We start from the raw sequence: 12,711 nt of genomic DNA on the forward strand, positions 1-12,711 counted from the left end.
TTATTTTAAATATATGAATAAACTATGAAATTAATGCTTTTCGCCCCAAAACGGGTTAAAGCATTACAAAAATTATCAATGTAATAATAATTAATTACTGTACGATCTCCACTATTTATACATATAAACGCCAAAATTAAGTCCTCTTCAAAAATTATTTTTTCTTATATTATTCTCATTGATCGTTGCGTTTTTATCTGAAAAATTAAAATCCCTCAATGAATTCAAATAAGCGTTTCAAAGACGACAACGATTCTCCGCAACACGTGTAAATTACAAAACGTCGTTTAAAATCGTCAATTATCGTATTTTCCAACGTGTTTTCCAATTTTCACCCGACAAAAATTACTTCTTCCATCAGAAGCACGCAAGATTTCAAAGCGCGCGAAAATCCATTGTGGTACAGAAGCTGAGTTTGCAAGTGAGAACCGGAGGTTCCGGGTCAAGGCCACGTAAGTAGAATTGACGAATTTCCAAGATTTCAAATTGGAGCTCGTAAAACTCGTAGCAGCTCCTTTCGAGATCCGATAGTTTCTTGAGGGCGTCACTGCCTTTTATGGAAAGATTCCCCTCTCACCCTGTCCATCCCTTTTCACGCTTTTCCACCAGCATCTATTTTCCACAAAAGAGCTTTTCCTTTTTCGCTAACGGCATGCGGTCAGCCAGTTCAGTCAAGCATGTTTTGGTACTCTCTCTCCCTCTCTCTCTCTCTCTATCAATCTATCTATTTATCTACCTATATCTATCTCGAACCATCTCTCTCTCATCCTCAACCACGAAGATTAGCCTTTTGTCACTCAACCTCTTCTTTTTCCCGCACTTTAAGAAACTTTTCCAATCTTAAAAAGAGTGGCACAACAATTAAAATTCCGCAACAGCTCTCTGGCTCACAATGACATTTTCCATCACTCGTATTCCCTCCACTCGATCTAGTTTTCTCCGTGCACGTGACAAGGAGCGTTTAATCCATTCCATCTGACCAGTCCGATGCCAGGAATTGAAGCTGAAAACGAAGCAAATTGAGAGAGAGAGAGAAAAAAACATTATCGCGTTTTCCAATCAGACTCAATCTTTGATAGCTCGACTTCCCGCTCATGATCGAAAGAGCACCGAGAAATTTCGATTTTTCCACGAACCGATTGGGAAATCGTTACGAGCAATTTGCATGAGAGCTTTTATTAACTCGACACTGACTGAGCTGTAAGCGTCGCGCGCCTCGAAAGAAGGATGGAGAAAGTTTTTGTCAGCTCTCTCATAAGGGAACTAAAATTGGATTGAAACTTCTCACTTAAGCAATAAGTTTCTCCGACTGTATACTTTTTGTCGTTTTCTCTTTCAACGGTGAAAGGGAGAGGGTTAAATGAGGAAGGAAAGAAAGAACCGAAGAATGGGAGTAGCCTCCGTGCAACAGTATGGACCATTCGCAGTATAAGGTCTTTACTCGATCTTCCAGAAAACTGGTTTATTTTTCTTTCACCCCCCCCCCCACCCCCCACCCCTCCACTCGCCTTTCGCTCCAATGAATCGCATGTCTCGCCTCGCTCGTTACACGAATCGCTGGTATTACTTTAACGTGCTTTACGCGACCCGTATAAAAAAAGAGTCAGTCGTTTCATGGGTAGACTAGAAAAAGCTGATTTTCTCCCTCACGTATGGTGGACAAAAAAAATCGATTCCACTTTTTTGATAATGTAACGCCCGATGCGATAAATCACCGCGTTGTTTGGGCTCGATTCTTCGTCGCCCACGTCGAGTGTGACGTCATAATTCGGTGCTTCGATCACAAACATTCGTGTGCAGGGTAAAAAGTTTTCTTTTGATATTTTTTGGTCTATTCTGGCATATGGATGGGAGATAAGCCTACCAAGTTTTAACGAATTAAGTGGTGCTCCCCCGTGCTACACAGACTCGAGTATCATATTTTTTTCTCTCATTAAACTGGTCTCTCTCTCTCTCTCTCTCTCTCTCTCTCTCTCTGCCCTCGTAACTCATCCACATCGATCCTCGTTCACACTGTCCAGAGGAGGAAGAAGCTTTCGCCACGTTTGTTATCTTTCTGAGAAGCTAGCTTATGTAGCTTATATCTTTGCTATAGTCTGAAGTGTAAGGGGGGGGAGGGGGGATTTGATACCACGATGATACGAACGACACAGGACCTGAATGGAAGTATATTCCAAGAAAGAAAGTGGATATAAGGAGTCGTAAATGAAAGAGAGGGGTAGCTCGCGTAAGCCACGAGTAAAATGACAGAAAAAACTCACTGTGATTGTGTATATATATATATATATATATAGAAAAGGTGCTGAAACGGTCCGACGAAACACGTTTGATTGAAAGATAAATAAGACTGGGGCGAAAGATCGATAAATACCTTAATACCAGAATTTATCGACAGGACAAACAACGCGAAAGCACTCTGGCTACTTTCTCCGATAACGGATAATCATCTCTTATCAAATAATTGCAAAGTAATGGAAATTTAGTCAATTATTTTATCAATCTAACATTTTACCTGTCTCGATACTATGTATTCGATGTTTACCGGGGGCTTTGCAGAATCGTTGTAATTCGTGGGTGTAAATTTGTAGTGGGGGGGGATTACAGAGGGTGGGGTTGAGAGAAATAAAGAAAGTGGTGGAATACGAAGAGGGGGGGGGGGGATGAAGCAAAAGAACCTTGAGATGGTGTAGGAACGAGTGTCGCGTGCAACGTCTGAAGTTTCGCGTGATCGTCGGGGCAAGAAAAAGGCTTCCGGCAGCGGCAGCTCTCAGCTGGCAGGCTGATTGGTTGGCTGCCTGGCCAGTTAACTGCCTGCATGGTGTCGATCGGAGTAATTTTCAGAGGCAAACAGGAAACGAGCGAACGTCGTCGTTGTATGGCCGTGTACGGGTCGAAGGTCAAACTGTTCTTACGTGTGCCAGTGTATATAAGCAATCAATCCACCGCGTTTTATACTTTTGGATGAAGCAAAAAGTCAATACTTTTCCGTCGTAATGTCAAGCAAGAGCCCCTCGCACACGCGAGACATTGGATTTCACCGATTTCACCTTCCACCCGAGCCGATCCACTCGTTTACAACGTCTGTTTGCTCGCTTGCTTGGCCAATTTACTTTTGTCGCTCTCTCTCTCTCTCACACTGCAGCTTACATTTGGTTTCGCATAACCATGCTCGTCCACCTTTCAGCTGCAGCAAACCGATGATATTTCCGCAAAAATTCAGCGAAAAACCGAGCAAGACACGAATTTTCTACAAGAATGTAAATATTCAAACGACCCACTCTTCTTTTTAGTCACCGCAACGCCGACGAATTATGAATACTTCACGGAAGTCCTCCTAGCGTGAAAAAGACGTTTCGCACACCACTCGACAAATTTAAAACTGACTGGCTCGAGAATTGCAACATTTTCCAGTAATAATTGCCACGTTATGTTGGGCACACGTTTGTACCACGAAGTAAGTGCAGGGAAAACTAATAAACTGTGTGTGAGTGTGTGTGTGGTTTTATACGCGGTAAGAAATAAAAATAAAAAATGGTATAATTTTGTATTTCGTGGAAAGTCTCTTGCTTGATTTCGCGTGGAAATTTAAATGTCCTCGTCTGGAATTCTGAACGTTGCATCGATTTGAAAAGCGTGGAATTACTCTGCTCGGTGTCGATACACGGTTTTGGAGTAATTTTGCGTATTCCACGGCAAAAGTCGTGCATGCGGCCGAGTAGAAATTCTAACCGAGTGACCTCAGGTCCCTGATCTCTGCTCTTGAACGCGGCTGGTAAACAAGTGCATCGATCCGTTGCGCTTGCACATTTTCCTTCTTTTCGAAAGCAAGCCTTCGCTCCACTCGAGGACAAATACTTTTATCGTTCCACGCACGTCCATTGTTTTCCAGTCTCGTTGCGTCATCGCTTTTTCCCTCCTGTGTTTTCAACGCTCTCTTCCACCAAAACGCTCACGTACGGCTAGATCAGGTCTTATGCGCGTCGCTTCGAATTGATTCCGCCCGAAAAAAATTGTACTTACCATTACTGACACAAAGCAACAATTAATTCTGACGGCAGTAATTATACCTCGAAGGGACCTCGTTCTATACATATATGCAAAGGAGCAAACGTTAGATTAAAATGATATTTAACAGTTTCTATGTGTCATATTTCGCACGCTTCGTTCGATACGTTCGCTGCATTTTGATGGCGACGCAGCAAAGTGTTGATTACAGGCGCGAAATGTAATTTCGCGTAAAAAGTCGTGCAAAGATTTTTTTGAGACTCGCGATGAATACAGCGAGAGTGCAGGGCGCAGAAAAAGACTCGCTAAGGTTGAGTGGATGGTGAAAAAAATATTGCTCTTCTTTTGATAAAAGCCTGGTGGTTTTGGAGCAAGAGAGTTTTGGCCAGATGCACGTTCTCCGTTAAGTGAGAAAAGTGAGACAGAGGCGTGTTACATCTGCATGAACATATGCGGAGGAGAGCTGCGGTCTCGAAGAATTCCGATGAAAATTATTCGGAATTCGGGGACGAAGGTATTGGGGTACGCGATTAATAATATATACATATATAATATTGATTTAACGGATAAAACGACGAATCTGGTTGGTTCAGCGAAGTTGGTCGCAGTAGGATGTTCGGTAATCCTTGCTAATCGATATTAAGAAGAAGATTAAGTGAAAACAGAGAGGTAGAGTCAGGCAAAATGGGGTTGGTGGGGGGGGGGGGGGGGGGGATGTGCATTGGACGAGTGTCGTGTCCGTCTTAATTTCGAGAGAGGAGTGTGTGCGTGCACGTATGGTTAAAATGGTGGTGGATTTGGGCCAGGGAGTGGTGTGTTCGTATATGCCCTCCATTAAGTGGAAACAGACTGGGAGAGACGGGCGGAGTATAGGATGGAGCGAGAGTTACGTTGTGCGCGTCGTGTGTCTCTGTCCGTGTGCATGCGTGTGTTGGTGGAGGAGGAAGAGGGAGAGAAAGAGAGGGGAGATTAAGCCACGGCGCCGTGGTACGTCGCGACGCTCAGTCTACCCGCTACCGGCGTCGCCCGAACACGTAGTGCGGGGCATTTGTCATTGCTAAGGCTGCTTCCGGAGAGTCACGAATCGTCACGTGAATCTCGGATTTCCAAAGACCCTCCGAGACGTGACCTGCCACTACGCTTTGTCTTTGAAAAAATCTGGGAACGCCAGAGGCCATCCAGAATTCTCGCGAGATTTCTCAGTGCGCGAATATTGATGTTCGTGGCAGATCAGTGGTCGGAGGTGGCAGTTGAAATTATGTTGAGGAAGAGTGAGGATCCCATGAAAACTGTGGGCATAGTAAGGAGCGATTGGATAATTCGTTGGAAGTAAAAACGGGAAATAATATAGAGAGTGGAGGTTTTGACAGTAATGGGAGATAGGTGGGGGAAAGGTTTTTGATAGTGGCGCCAAAGCTACATCGTTGGGAGGTTAGCTAAAGATTCAACCTTGTGGGGGGGGGAGAGAGGAAGAGGAAGAGAGAGAGAGAGAGAGAGAGAGACAGGTGTCTAATTTATCAGATTAATGCGTCGGGATGTATCACGGTTGAAAATAAATGTTTCGCCAGGTCGGTATAAATGGGTTCTAGGTCGGAAATGGAATTTTTGAGAGGGAACGTACCAGAAGCGGGAAAATCCTGATGATGCGGGAAACGCCTGCGCACCTGGCCTGCCCTCGTGCTCGTGCATCGGGACACTGACCAAATACCACTTTTTTTCTCACCGTTGCAATTCTCTCGCGGCTGTCTCGTGCTCGCGAATTATTTCTACCGACTGCAATCTAACGAGATCGTTTATCCAATTAAGCAGGCGTTGCTCAACTTCCAGTATTGGAAATGGGATTAAAGTATTCGATGGTCTCGAGTAAGGGGGGGGGGGGGGGGGTAAATTTCAGATTATTCACTTTTTACGAGAATAGGCAGAAAATTAAACGCAGCATCGACCCCTATCGTTCGATGCCTTTCATTTATTCAAACGAAGCTTTTGCTGGCGGATAAATTCAGTTGCTAATGCGGCATGGATCGATCGGCCGAGCTGCGGAATACGTGGACTAAAAAATCACTCTTGTTACTCGAGCATTCGAAAAAATATTTTCGCCCATTCTAAGGTCATTGATAAGGTGTCGCGGTTGGTTATCGGCTTTCCCCTTGGTCCCAGATGCAGAGTTTATCGAATACTGCCAAGGTTGAGGTCGCGGGAAGCTGTTTAACGATCAGAAGGGCTGACCTCGCGTCGCCACTCTTGACCTTGCCTGAAAATCTTTACGTAATTATCGAAGCATCCAACCCTCCGTGTGACAAACGACGGATCTCTGCTCTCTTCTACATATTATATATATATATATATATAGCTTCTCAGATTGATGTTACTTCCCTAAACGATCGTCCCATCTCATCGCAATACTTTATTTTATTTAACGCTTCGATCAATCTTTCCAATTCACCCCCTCCCCCCCCCTCTTTATATTTTTATCACTGTAATTACTCCTATACCATTTTTCATTGTTTCCCGTCGTTCGATCAGGTTCAATGATATTTCCAGAGTGCTCGGTAATATTATGAAAAACACTTTGCGGAGCGTGATCGATATTCCAGTATATATATATATATATATATGTATGTACATGCGAGAGAGCTGGTATCAGCAGAGAAAATCAATTCGACAGATAACATTTTTAACGGTTTTAGTACAGAGTAAAACGATTGTTGCTCGGAGTCAAGTGACGATACTTAACCCTGTGCGCGGCGCCTTGACTTTAAACTGACGTCCACTATATTTACGTGGCTCTAATTGACCGAGAGTCGCGTTAAGCTGTTCGCGCGTCTTAAATCGTAAACAGCGCGAAACTTGAGAATCGTCGTCAGGCTGCAATAATTCTTCGAGCGGCCGTTACTATGTAGGAATCGAATTTATATAATGGAAAAGTGTAGGTTCGATTGGATGAATTGTCGGATGTATCGTACGCGACTAGTTTAAAAAGGCTGAGCGCGTAATTGCAAAATTTACGATGCAAACAACTTAGCACGAATCGAACAATCTTTGTGAACGATCTGGAAGCTTTAAAACCTCGTGAGTGACCTCGACCTTCGTTCCACTCTAGCTGAACTTGAAAAAAAAAACGTTGGCTATCTTACCATCTGCATCAGCAATGTAGGATGCTTAATTTCTTTTTTTGCGAAACTCTTGTCGTGGCGAAATTTTACTACAGCGTCCTTCGATCTGCTTTCTTCTAGCGTGCTCCGGTAATTTATCACGGTTTACAGAATTCCTGCTAACAAATCTTTTTCAATGTCCACGTTTCGTACTTTTCATATATATATATATATATATATATAGGAATGCTAAATAAGAATCTCTTTCTCTTTGGTACGAACCTTTATTTTGAAGGAAAAGGTTTTAAATAACCTGCAAATTTTGTGGGAACTATATTAACAATTTTTCCATTTCTAAGGGACGTTATTTTCAAGTTATTTAATCGACGAAAAAAAGTAGCTTTGATAACACTGATATTCGTATCTTTTAAAGTATTCACACTTTTTTAACGAAACTTCTTTTTAAACCACCATTTAAAGCCCTTTACCAGAACGTAAGTTCTGTGTAAATTACGTTTTCTCGAATGTTGAGAAAAGACCTTTGCATTAAACCTTTACAAATTGGTATAAAAAAATTTGCAAAAAACACTGTGAATACGCAAACATCGTGACATTTTTCATAATTATATTAGTAAATTATTTATAAATGTTCAAAAGAAATAAAGGCGAGTACGAACAAGTCTGATTTTTATACTGTACATTTCAGTTTTTATACACCTGCACGAAGGTTACGCAGGTACCTGCATCAAACTTCGCACGTCGATCCACGTCAAGTATATATTATTTAACCAAACAAACGACGTTCCTTATCCCCTAATTTTCCCACGAATCGTAACGATAAAAATAGAACCATTCGTCTCTGATAAAAATTAATTTCTAATTGAATTCGTTGGAGCAACGACTAATTGCTTGAAAGAAATTAATAGGACTTTTTACAAGTTTTGTGTCGCATGGGAGAGGATCGTGAAGGTGCGATATAGGACGTATAGAAAAAAATTGTGATTGTTGTCGTGAGTCGAGCATGATACGTTTTAGAAAATCGATGAGAAATTGTTGAGGTCGTTAATAACGAAGACCAAATGGGGTTGAGCGTTCGCGTCAGACAATAAGAGAGAGAGAGAGAGAGAGAGAGAGATAGAAGATGCAGTCGGTGTGTCTCCTAGTGGGACTGCTGTCGAAATTATCGAGGGAACCGATCGAACTCGTGAGAGAGAGAGAGAGAGAGCGCAGGATTACCGTACTTCGGGTCCATTAATTATAGCAACTAGTTAATCCCCGATGCTTCTCGCATTTTCCGGCCACCACGACGTCACTCGGTAAATCGCGCTTGAAAAATTTGGCAAGCTCGCAACGATTTATAAATAATGCAGGCGGTGGATGCCGAGCACTCGTTATTTCCCCGATCCTATATCGTTGACGTTCGCTTAAATACGTCAACGGTTCGATTGGTCGAGAATCGATACGTCATTTTTGCCAAACTTTGGCCAAACCTTTCGGGCGATCGATGCGAAACATCCCTAAGTCGTTGCACAGTTTAAGAATTTTTAGAGTCTCGATGGGTAGCCAGACGCGCGTGTGCGTTATTTTATTAATACCACCAACGAAGCTTCTGTGTTTTCGGTGGTACAAATAGAAACGAACGCTTCGCGTTACGGAGATGATATACGACGAGAGCATCGACAGGATCCAAAGGTGGTTTGATAACTTGCAAGGTCAAGCTCGATCGGTAGTCTCGAGTATTTTCGCGCCATGTGCACAATCAAGGACAGACCTGGGGATCTGCGTTTCCGAATCTTGTGCATGGAAAGTTCAAGAACGGTGGGACGGGATTCTTGGAAAATTTTCGCCAGCTCGCGTGACTGATACGAGGGTCGTGCCTCCGCTTTTGAATCTCTCGCCCTTTTGCAACCACTCGCGCTTTATTTTTGGCCCCTGGAGATCCAGCGATATGTTTTATTTGGTATACACTCTATGTATGTGTGTGTGTGTGTGTCTATATAAGACGTAACACGTTTCGTACATATACATGATTGTGCTATTTGCAAAAAGTGACAACGAGACTATAAATTAATCTCAGGAGTCAGATATGCTAGAGTAATTACGATTCGGTGAAGAGAATATTCATTTCCCCGGCATTTTAATTTAGTTTCAGAAAAATAGCAGCGTCTGTGCTTGAATATGCTATTTCATAAATCTGCGAGAGCCACCGAGGGTTTCCCTTTATTAGTGTAATTTTCATGCAAAGAAGAAAATATTTTCAAGTACCGCGAGTGAGAGTTTTAATCTTCCATCAAGGTCCCTCGAAACTTATTTTAAACGAGTATGGAAAAGATAATCTTGAAAGATTCAATTTGCCATGAAACATTGAACGAAGCTTTCTCGAACGAGTCACGCCTATAGCCGAATTGGCTCGACGCGATTGCTAAAAAAACTTACTCGTATGATCCACCGCACGAAGATTGAAAGCGCGCGTCACTAAACTCTATTACAGCGTCGATATGATATCTCTCTCGTAATGCATCGAGAATAAAACAGTTTAGCCAATAGAGCACGGTTAAATTTAAAACTTCCTCGACCGACTGATATATATATATATATCCCGATCGCATAAATCATTCGAATAAAAAAACCCTAAGGTTTGCCATGGACCGCGTTCGTTAGGAACACGGACCATCGCAAACGGGACAACATGAAAAAAAGAAAAGAATGTTGAAAAATTCTGAAGAAGATCGTCTCCATTTTAGGCAACCTCGAATAACGACTGCGAGATAATCTCAAGGGATTATCTGGAGCGTAGGTAGGGTGGAAGGGGGGGATGTCTACAGTGAGTAAATCGCAGAGCTGTAAATCTTGGAATGTTATTGGTATACACGTGAAGGAGGAAGCACATTTACGTCCATTTGGCTGCGTGGCGTTACACGAAACCTAGACATGTAATCTGGAATGGAAGTCAGCGAGCCCCCGGAGGACTCGAAGCAGGACTCGGAAAGGTCGTTAGAGAGGATCAGGACTGCGCTGCGGAACGCGTACGAACTGTCGGAAGTGGTAGAGTCCGTGACGAGGAACAGTGGGACGGAGGTGGAGCACAGCGTTGTCAGGGCTGCGGAGAACGAAGATGCCAGTGTGACGGTGATCGTTCTGAAGGGGGTCATCATGGTCGGTATAATCGTCACGGCGTTATTGGGCAATGCCCTGGTGATCGCGAGTGTTCGGAGGCACCGTAAACTGCGAGTGCCTACGAATCGCTACGTCGTCAGTTTGGCCGCCGCCGACCTCCTGGTGGCGGTCTGCGCGATGAGCTTCAACGCTTCCGTGGAGCTGTCGAGGGGCCGGTGGTTGCTGGGGAGGGTCATGTGCGATTTGTGGAGCTCCCTCGACGTTTATTTCTCCACCGCGTCGATACTGCATCTTTGCTGCATCAGCGTCGATAGGTACTACGCGATCGTCAGGCCACTCGAGTATCCAGCCATAATGAAGGACTTGACGGTCACCTGTATGTTGACCAGTGCTTGGACCCTGCCGGCCCTCATCAGCTTCGTCCCGATCTTCATGGGCTGGTACACCACCGACGAACACCTCAAGTACCTCGCTGACAATCCTCAGGTAGAATATGGAACAAATTCTGGGTGAAATCGAGAATTTCATCGCTTTCCGGTTGCTCGTGTTACTCGACCTTCTTCAGGGTATTCTTCGCAACATTGAGATTGGATAAAGAGGAGCTTTCGTCGCTCTTTCGCCACTGTGTAATTCCCTTAAGAATTCTCCATTGGCAATTGCACGTATTACACTCTTATCCCATCTCTCGATCCCTTGTCTTCTCTCTGCGACTGTCTTCCTTTCCATCGAATTCAATAACTGTCCTTCATTTTTTCAATTAACGGTATTATTGTCAAGGCTAAAGTGACATTTACCCCCATGGTCAGCACAGTCCACTTAAAGGAACTTTCTATTAGAGCAGTTATCCAACTTTGATCAAACTCAACTTTTCCTTATCGTTTACCATCGCAATTCGTAATTTGTCTCTCCATCGCTCTGCTGGGGCTCGCTTTTATTTTCCTTCTTCGTCCGCGAAGCCTCGCGTGCGACGCCCGTCAATGCCGAGTGTCCACTGTCGAATGGAAGATTAATTACACTGTTGCGTCACGCGTGTGTGCGTGAATGTGTGTGGAAGGTTCAAAAATTGGTATATAAAAATTTTCGAGTATTTTATTCCTGGGCCTCTCTCCACACACACACACACACACACAGAGGACAGTCTCTCATTTTCCAACTGTTGATCGATGCGTTGACTTTTCCAATAACACACGTACGTTATATACCTCGCTTGGATCCATTTATATTTCTTCCCCACCATAATGTAACGATAACGACTGGACCAATAAAGATATCGATCTTGGACCCTTTGATGACTTTGTTCGGTTACAACAATCGAGTTACAAGTCCTTTCCAGTGCTCTATATCAATACCGCAGAGGGACAAGTTTACAGAGACAGTTATAACAACAATTTCCACTCTCTGGCAGACGTCTTTTTCATTATAAGAGTTTACATTTGTGTGTTTGAATTGGTTGATTGGAGTAAGACGAGCAATTGGCCATTGATCGCGTTTGATTCGTGTTTCCAGTTGTGTGTGAATCGTCCTTTTGTCCAATTAGGTCTGCGCGTTCGTGGTGAATCGAGCATATGCCGTAATTAGTTCCTCCGTCTCCTTCTGGATTCCTGGTTTTGTGATGATTATGATGTACTGCAAGATCTATAAGGAAGCTGTCCGACAAAGGGAAGCTTTGAGCAGAGCATCGAGCAATACCGTTCTTAACAGTGTTCACCTGCATCGTGTTTCGAGCTCGAGGTATCCCTCGAGAACTTCGCACCAGCTGCTGCTCCATCCCAGCGACGCCAGCGATTACGGGAGATCCTCATTTTCTTCCAGATCCGGGGCCGAGCTCAATGAGAACGGTGAGTTCGACACTTTGAAAATACGATCGACCTTGTGACGTTTTGCTCAATTGTATATATATATATGTGTGTGTGTGTGTGTGTGTAGGACCACGACGACGTCGATCACTCCTTTCGCATCTCCAAATATATATGCATAAATGATATATATATATATATAGTATAGTACTCGAAACTTAAAAGCTCCTCTACAGCTAATACACCTCTATAACACCTATTACACTCTGGTCTTAATGAAGTTTGCAAGGTTAATCCTTGTACTAACAAAACTTAATAATACTGCTTTGATGGTATTATCGAATTACTCGCGCGCGACTAATGCAATGGTAATCGATATCCTTTAATTATTTTCGTAATTACGATTTTCTTCCCCACATTTGCACGTTTGTTAAATGTCACCGTGCCACGCAACGAGGAACGACGATAAGACATCGATTCGACGCTGCAAACGCAAAACTAATTGTTCCCAGTTGATTTTTGCGCGTCTGACAAACAGAACGAGGCTGCAATTTCGCGTTCTGTGAATTTCGCCGTAAATTGAACGCGGCGCAATGATATACGGTTTAGGTAATTATCGCTTAGGAAGGAATTAGCCAATCGGATGGTTGAGCTTGCAGCTACAATTGCAAAGCTGCTTTAAAATCAAATTTACCCACGTC

At 43.4% G+C, this 12,711-nt stretch overlaps 1 protein-coding gene across 9 annotated transcripts in view; it reads left to right on the top strand.

The window, feature by feature from the left end:
* Window positions 1–12,711, top strand: part of LOC136772974 (octopamine receptor beta-1R-like) — an 87,133-nt gene that overhangs the window by 52,768 nt on the left and 21,654 nt on the right. The window contains exons 1-3 of one of the 9 annotated variants that reach the window (XM_066726263.1): window positions 5,032–5,305; window positions 9,842–10,700; window positions 11,752–12,052. The exons of the other annotated variants lie outside the window; for them this stretch is intronic. Coding sequence (XP_066582360.1) covers window positions 10,041–10,700; window positions 11,752–12,052 — 961 coding nt within the window. The 5' untranslated portion in view covers window positions 5,032–5,305; window positions 9,842–10,040. Of the gene's footprint in view, window positions 1–5,031; window positions 5,306–9,841; window positions 10,701–11,751; window positions 12,053–12,711 lie in introns of those variants that run through there. 9 annotated transcript variants of the gene reach the window in all.

The sequence above is a fragment of the Prorops nasuta genome, unplaced genomic scaffold (assembly GCF_024137725.1).
Source record: "Prorops nasuta isolate Cenicafe-Biocafe unplaced genomic scaffold, Cenicafe_Pnas_1.2 PNAS00004, whole genome shotgun sequence".
Lineage (NCBI taxonomy): Eukaryota > Metazoa > Arthropoda > Insecta > Hymenoptera > Bethylidae > Prorops > Prorops nasuta.